The sequence below is a fragment of the Cylas formicarius genome, unplaced genomic scaffold (genome assembly GCF_029955315.1).
Source record: "Cylas formicarius isolate icCylForm1 unplaced genomic scaffold, icCylForm1.1 PGA_scaffold_6__28_contigs__length_40554024, whole genome shotgun sequence".
Taxonomy (NCBI): Eukaryota; Metazoa; Arthropoda; class Insecta; order Coleoptera; family Brentidae; genus Cylas; species Cylas formicarius.
The window spans coordinates 38201758-38209546 of record NW_026844347.1 but is presented as its reverse complement, the minus strand read 5'-3'; the positions used below and the strand labels follow the sequence as shown (position 1 = coordinate 38209546).

General features: G+C 36.1%; 4 protein-coding genes across 6 annotated transcripts; 1 reads left to right on the top strand and 3 right to left on the bottom strand.

The window, feature by feature from the left end:
• Positions 1-898: 898 nt before the first annotated feature.
• Positions 899-2380, top strand: LOC132703699 (uncharacterized). Of its 3 annotated transcripts, none has more exons than XM_060673111.1 (6): positions 899-969; positions 1022-1211; positions 1282-1418; positions 1475-1580; positions 1633-1828; positions 2167-2380. In XM_060673111.1, exons 1-6 carry the CDS (start codon positions 924-926, stop codon positions 2209-2211), a joined length of 720 nt encoding a protein of 239 aa, XP_060529094.1. In that variant the 5' UTR covers positions 899-923; the 3' UTR covers positions 2212-2380. The 3 variants fall into 3 exon arrangements, with proteins under 3 accessions (XP_060529094.1, XP_060529096.1, XP_060529093.1); XM_060673113.1 differs by having other exon boundaries at positions 910-972; positions 2172-2380; XM_060673110.1 differs by having other exon boundaries at positions 910-972.
• Positions 2378-3185, bottom strand: LOC132703700 (zinc finger matrin-type protein 2). Its single transcript, XM_060673114.1, has one exon. It carries the CDS (start codon positions 3114-3116, stop codon positions 2514-2516), a length of 603 nt encoding a protein of 200 aa, XP_060529097.1. The 5' UTR covers positions 3117-3185; the 3' UTR covers positions 2378-2513.
• A 1211-nt stretch (positions 3186-4396) lies between these two features.
• LOC132703576 (eukaryotic translation initiation factor 3 subunit G-like) lies at positions 4397-5442 on the bottom strand. The gene is made up of 2 exons (XM_060672917.1): positions 4951-5442; positions 4397-4898 (listed from the first exon to the last, which is right to left on the bottom strand). The coding sequence occupies exons 1-2, from the start codon at positions 5177-5179 to the stop codon at positions 4423-4425; spliced, it is 705 nt and encodes a 234-aa protein (XP_060528900.1). The 5' UTR covers positions 5180-5442; the 3' UTR covers positions 4397-4422.
• Positions 5443-6460: 1018 nt separating this feature from the next.
• LOC132703553 (eukaryotic translation initiation factor 3 subunit G-like) lies at positions 6461-7484 on the bottom strand. Its single transcript, XM_060672878.1, has 2 exons — positions 7015-7484; positions 6461-6962 (listed from the first exon to the last, which is right to left on the bottom strand). Exons 1-2 carry the CDS (start codon positions 7241-7243, stop codon positions 6487-6489), a joined length of 705 nt encoding a protein of 234 aa, XP_060528861.1. The 5' UTR covers positions 7244-7484; the 3' UTR covers positions 6461-6486.
• Positions 7485-7789: the final 305 nt, after the last annotated feature.

Here is a 7789-nt window from a genome sequence, read left to right as displayed (position 1 = left end):
GTTGGGGGGCAAGAGTCGACGTTGCCGTCGAAGATCGTCTGGCAACGCCGCGGGCGGATACCACCATTGCCAGTAGGAATTTTTCGCAATATATCGATCGACTTTGATATCGCGCTGTTAGAGGAACATATCGGAGTTACCATCATCCATCCACCAAGAATTTGCCCCCGAAACCTGTATAACATCGATTAAGCAAGACCAACGCTGAAAGGGAGCACAAAAGCTATGTTATTTCTACCGGTAAAAGAAAAAACGAATTCATCATCGAATGAAGAAGTCATTTTTTGCTTGGAAATATGTATTTTGAAAATTTTTACACAAAGAAGTGCTTATTGGAAGTTCTTGAGACGGGATATGAATTAATTAAAAGTAAAGTAGAAAAAATATCTGCTTCTAGTTAGAAAAAATGTGTAGAACCATCAAAGAAAAAAATGTATACAGAAGTCGACTAGTGCCAGAATAAATCATTAATGTGGGGGACGAGTCCAGTGACCATAGTGATTATTTTGATGTAGAATAACTTTTTTTTTTGTAAATATTCTAACATTGTTTTATAGCTAAATTTACTCCTTCATTTATATTTATAATAAACATTTTAATAATAATAATCGAGGAATCTCGCCGATGAAACTCTACACAAAGCCGAAGTACTGAAGAACGATTCTCGAACGTCATTGTGGAATTGCAAATCTATTTATTGAGGGTTAGAAAGAGAAACCCAAGCAAGGTTGGTCTACGTTTAGACCTGCATAAAAATTTAACAAAGTTAAATATCTATATATATACATCTTTCGGCGAACTATAACAATTTAAACAATTAAAGACATTTCATGTGGCAAATAAATTGGCGTGTTATTTAATGAACAGTCCAATTGTCATCATACTTATCCGTGTCAAATCAAAGTCAAATCTTTTCTTTCCCCATGCTTAAATCGCCATACATATTTATCTTTGTCATTGCGTCGATAAGTGGTACAACTTTGGAAAATTTGGACTTCAATATGCACTAAATGGGTTTCAGAGGGCGAAAAGTTTTATCGGCCCCAATATTTCTTGGAAGACGAAGTGAGGCACGTCAGGGACACCCGGGAAAGTTCCAAGAAGCCGCAGTGCGACGACAACGTCCTCGTAACGTATCTGGCCGACTTTCAAATCACAAATCCCGAAAGTATAGTGGGAATTGCGATAAACGACTTCGATTCGGCGTGCAGGTAATATTAACGTAGACAGTGGAAAAAAAGTACGTCGAAATTTACGATTCACGGGAACTGCTCCTTATAGAACTATCGAGAATAACTTGAGGAGAGTCGACAGGTATCTAAAAAATTGTTCGTTGCCGGTCGGGTTGTATTTAAACCTTATATACGGACTTCGTTCTATGGACGAGAAGTTATGCAAAAACTTGAAATTTTATAGAAGTACGTAATAATCATAGAACACGAAACCTATAATAATCACAGAATATGGTATTCAGAATTCGACACTTTTTACGCGTGCTTCCACGATCTAAACAGAGATTACGATTCGTGCGACGGTCCAGCCGACTGGAATGAAGACGAAGATAAAAATCGAGTGTGCAAGTATGACGTGCACCATCTAAAAAGTTTTTCGATTGAACTCTGATCGTTTCAGGCAATATAAATCCATAACCGATTGTTATTTCGTAAAAACCGCCAAGGTATGCGGGATAAGCGCCGCAAAAACCTTAAAGGAAATTATGGTCGATACGATCGATTGCGTTTTAACGGTAAAGTGCAATGTAAAATCTAATCCCACCGTTAGAGATGCCATGCCCGAGAAATATATGAAACAACTCACTAAAAATACGGTAGGATCGATTTTTTTTTTTTTTAAATATTGAGAAAACTTTGCGGTCAGTTTTGACGGACCAAAAACACAGAATACAATTTAGTAGTCTGTGCCAAATCACTGTGGTTCATGCATGAGCTTTGCATTTGGAATTATTACTTTCTCTATCGTTTTATCGTAATAAACACAATTAGCTCGTGACCTTGGCTCCTAAAGTGATATCCTTAATCAGTACTCACAGACAACTGTCTTTAACAGGTACATCAAAACCCAAAGTACCAAAAACTAAGAAAAATCAGGGAGCGAGATCACGGGTAGCCCAGACGCTTTTTAATAACCGAAAACTATTTTTTTTAGTGCAGATTAAGCAAATGTGGCAACCCTAACAATGACCAGATCTAAAAAACATTACCCTCTCCATTTTCTTTTTAGGGATGTTCGAGCCAGGAAGAATTTAATTTTATGCAATTTGTAACTTTCACTGTGTCAGGTATCCTATATTTTGTCATATATTAAAGGTAAAATAAAAAATAACCAATTTTTTATAAAATTAAATCAATAATTAAAATTAGGTTACCAGCTTTATTATTCGCATTTCATGATTACCTAATAAAACAATGCAATTATACATATATATCTTTGTATTTTACTTTCACTACCATTCAATAATAAAACAAAATCTAATAATATTAGGCACCAAATGGTTACTTTTTCTTTTTGGAAGTGCCAAAACCCGAAAAGCCCATAATACTCGCCAGTTCGTCAGGTACATCTGAGGGCTCCTCTAAACTTTCTTCAATTTTTCTCTTTTCCTTCCGTTTCTCTTTCCTATATTCCTTCAGCCGTTCCTCTTCTTCCGCAATCTCACCTAGGCGCGAATGCAGATCATATTCCTTTTTCTTCTCTTCCATTTTCTTTTTGTTCAGTTCAAATCGTTTTTTAACTGCGTCCAATGAGCTACGTTCTATTTTCATCGACATGCCAAGATTCCTCTGATGTTTCTTTCCATTGATGTGATCCAAAAAATTGATAGAATCTTTAACGACACAGTCACAAACATTGCAATAATAACCGCCAGATTGCGAGGTCGGCGTATTTTTGTTTATAACGATGCTCTTCCCAAGCTTGGAATCCAAATCCACTTTGTATTCTCGAGTTTTCAGCAGCTCTCTCTTTACTGGCGGCCCTTTTTTCTTGTTTTCGGACTCTTCTTTTAAATCCTTCTCGGCCCTTTTGCGCTCTTCGGCCAGTTTCTCGTATTCCTCGCGATTCCATTTTCTTCTGTGATCATCCGGGCGCATCGACATATTCAAACTTATTTCTTTGTTAACCACCACGATTGTTGTGATGTTTTTGAAAAATGAAAGCACGGATTATAGACGAAACATGGGATCACAGATTATTAACAATCATTATTATATATCACCGAACATAGATTGATGAACGAAAATCGTGACGAGTCGGTAAACCAGGTCGATAATTACAAATCAAACGAACTTTTTTAAGTTAAGTTTGATTCTAATTTTTACAAGTTACATTTTTTATATAGCTTAATTTCGGGTGTTGTGAAAAATCCATCACTGTGGGTCGAAAACATTGATTTGTTTTCTCCCCCAGAATTATTTCGAAAAGCTTTAATGAATTCCGAGAAAAGATACAACAGGTAAATAGATTGTAAATTACAATATTTTTTAAATAATGTTACCCTTAAAAATGAAATTAAAACTTTAAGCAGCAGCGAACATTGAATTAATATTCTCAAGATAACATGATATTTTTGTTCAACACAGTGTAATGAAATTGTCACTGTTAATTAGCAACGTTTTTTTTAAATTACGTTTTATTTGGCGACCGCTTCATAAGGAAATTCGGCCAGGTTACAACCAAGTTATAACTTATAAACAAATTTTTATTTAACGATTACAACACCCAAGATACCCGGTGAGAATCGAACCCACAACCTCCGGTAAGTTGAGTTGGCAGGTCTAACGCTTTACCAACCGACTTATTAACGTTTAATATGTAATAATCGGGGAAAATCTTCTTCTTTGCTTTTCAGACAAGTAAAGGATACTATGGCCATTCGCCCATAACCTACGTCTGTAGGAATTTCTTGGCCACATATTAACATATAAAAAAGAAACTATAACCAACATTTCTTCTCAGCTTGCAAAAAATTACTTTGACCACTAGCAAAATCAGGGAACGTACTTTTTTTTGACAAAATGCATGACGTTATTACAAATTTTTAAATCGGCTCTCTTTCAAGCACATATTTTTAATTATCTCTTCTCTTTTTTTTATCAACTTAACAAAAGAAAATAACCAAATAATTGTTTACTTCTAGCAATTAAAATGCAGTCAAGAAGTCTTATATTAATTTTAGATGAATCTTATCTTAAAAATAACCTTTAAATTTGTTTTTGTTTTTGCTTTGGGAGAAATTTGTCCATGCTCATGCAGGACTCTAAACCCCATATCAGAAACCTTGACAGAACTTATTTGTTCGTAACTACACTTTGATCAAATCAGAATTGCAGGTAACCAAGAATAATCGCAAATAATAAAATTTCCATTTATTAGCTTATTAAGATGGAATTAAAATCAAAAAAATTAGTTATTCTGTGGCCTGGACCAATTCACATTGAGGATACGATGATCGTAACTGCGGCCATCTAGACTGTTTATAGCAAGGGCTGCATCATTCCTGAACTTAAAGTGAATATAAGCGAACCCTTTACAGACACCAGTCACTTTATCTTTAGCCATAAAGAACTTGTGAATAGGCCCAAATAGTTTAACCAGCTCTTGCAGATCCGTTTCCGTGGTTGATCCACTTAAGTTTGCTATGCGAATAACGGCACGTCTACCCATAGTTGAATCTGTTCTTTTCGAAGCCCCTTCCCTTAAACTGGGAGGCACATACTTGGAGCCTGCTTTAGCCGCCTCGCCAGCGCACATAGTAGCGGCTGGCTTCTTGTCATCTGGTATTTTACCTCCAGCGACCATGGTGTCTTTCCATGGACATTTTGAAGTCCAGTGGTCCCCGCTGCACGTGCGACACTTGAACATGGTTTTGCCCAGCATGCCTGGTGAAATATTGGACACTCGTGACTTGTACAAAGATTAAACATTTATTACCTTTGAGTTTGTCGATCCCATCATCTTCCGGCTTGTTGTCTTCCTCCTTGCTCGTTATGTATTGCATGTACACATCCTCACCCACTATGGTTGAATGGGGATTGGTCCCTTTTTTCTTGTTTTCGGACTCTTCCTTTAAATCCTTCTCGGCCCTTTTGCGCTCTTCGGACAGTTTCTCGCATTCCTCGCGGTCCAATTTTCTTCCGTAATCATCCGGGCGCATCGACATATTGCAAACTTATTTCTTTGTTAACCACCACGATTGTTGCGATGTTTTTGAAAAATGAAAGCACGGATTATAGACGAAACACGGGATCACAGATTATTAACAATCATTATTATATATCACCGAACATAGATTGATGAACGAAAATCGTGACGAGTCGGTAAACCAGGGCGATAATTACAAATCAAACGAACTTTTTTAAGTTAAGTTTGATTCTAATTTTTACAAGTTACATTTTTTATATAGCTTAATTTCAGGTGTTGTGAAAAATCCATCACTGTGGGTCGAAAACATTGATTTGTTTTCTCCCCCAGAATTATTTCGAAAAGCTTTAATGAATTCCGAGAAAAGATACAACAGGTAAATAGATTGTAAATTACAATATTTTTTAAATAATGTTACCCTTAAAAGTGAAATTAAAACTTTAAGCAGCAGCGAACATTGAATTAATATTCTCAAGATAACATGATATTTTTGTTCAACACAGTGTAATGAAATTGTCACTGTTAATTAGCAACGTTTTTTTTAAATTACGTTTTATTTGGCGACCGCTTCATAAGGAAATTCGGCCAGGTTACAACCAAGTTATAACTTATAAACAAATTTTTATTTAACGATTACAACACCCAAGATACCCGGTGAGAATCGAACCCACAACCTCCGGTAAGTTGAGTTGGCAGGTCTAACGCTTTACCAACCGACTTATTAACGTTTAATATGTAATAATCGGGGAAAATCTTCTTCTTTGCTTTTCAGACAAGTAAAGGATACTATGGCCATTCGCCCATAACCTACGTCTGTAGGAATTTCTTGGCCACATATTAACATATAAAAAAGAAACTATAACCAACATTTCTTCTCAGCTTGCAAAAAATTACTTTGACCACTAGCAAAATCAGGGAACGTACTTTTTTTTGACAAAATGCATGACGTTATTACAAATTTTTAAATCGGCTCTCTTTCAAGCACATATTTTTAATTATCTCTTCTCTCTTTTTTATCAACTTAACAAAAGAAAATAACCAAATAATTGTTTACTTCTAGCAATTAAAATGCAGTCAAGAAGTCTTATATTAATTTTAGATGAATCTTATCTTAAAAATAACCTTTAAATTTGTTTTTGTTTTTGCTTTGGGAGAAATTTGTCCATGCTCATGCAGGACTCTAAACCCCATATCAGAAACCTTGACAGAACTTATTTGTTCGTAACTACACTTTGATCAAATCAGAATTGCAGGTAACCAAGAATAATCGCAAATAATAAAATTTCCATTTATTAGCTTATTAAGATGGAATTAAAATCAAAAAAATTAGTTATTCTGTGGCCTGGACCAATTCACATTGAGGATACGATGATCGTAACTGCGGCCATCTAGACTGTTTATAGCAAGGGCTGCATCATTCCTGAACTTAAAGTGAATATAAGCGAACCCTTTACAGACACCAGTCACTTTATCTTTAGCCATAAAGAACTTGTGAATAGGCCCAAATAGTTTAACCAGCTCTTGCAGATCCGTTTCCGTGGTTGATCCACTTAAGTTTGCTATGCGAATAACGGCACGTCTACCCATAGTTGAATCTGTTCTTTTCGAAGCCCCTTCCCTTAAACTGGGAGGCACATACTTGGAGCCTGCTTTAGCCGCCTCGCCAGCGCACATAGTAGCGGCTGGCTTCTTGTCATCTGGTATTTTACCTCCAGCGACCATGGTGTCTTTCCATGGACATTTTGAAGTCCAGTGGTCCCCGCTGCACGTGCGACACTTGAACATGGTTTTGCCCAGCATGCCTGGTGAAATATTGGACACTCGTGACTTGTACAAAGATTAAACATTTATTACCTTTGAGTTTGTCGATCCCATCATCTTCCGGCTTGTTGTCTTCCTCCTTGCTCGTTATGTATTGCATGTACACATCCTCACCCACTATGGTTGAATGGGGATTGGTCCCTTTTTTCTTGTTTTCGGACTCTTCCTTTAAATCCTTCTCGGCCCTTTTGCGCTCTTCGGACAGTTTCTCGCATTCCTCGCGGTCCAATTTTCTTCCGTAATCATCCGGGCGCATCGACATATTGCAAACTTATTTCTTTGTTAACCACCACGATTGTTGCGATGTTTTTGAAAAATGAAAGCACGGATTATAGACGAAACACGGGATCACAGATTATTAACAATCATTATTATATATCACCGAACATAGATTGATGAACGAAAATCGTGACGAGTCGGTAAACCAGGGCGATAATTACAAATCAAACGAACTTTTTTAAGTTAAGTTTGATTCTAATTTTTACAAGTTACATTTTTTATATAGCTTAATTTCAGGTGTTGTGAAAAATCCATCACTGTGGGTCGAAAACATTGATTTGTTTTCTCCCCCAGAATTATTTCGAAAAGCTTTAATGAATTCCGAGAAAAGATACAACAGGTAAATAGATTGTAAATTACAATATTTTTTAAATAATGTTACCCTTAAAAATGAAATTAAAACTTTAAGCAGCAGCGAACATTGAATTAATATTCTCAAGATAACATGATATTTTTGTTCAACACAGTGTAATGAAATTGTCACTGTTAATTAGCAACGTTTTTTTTAAATTACGTTTTATTTGGCGAC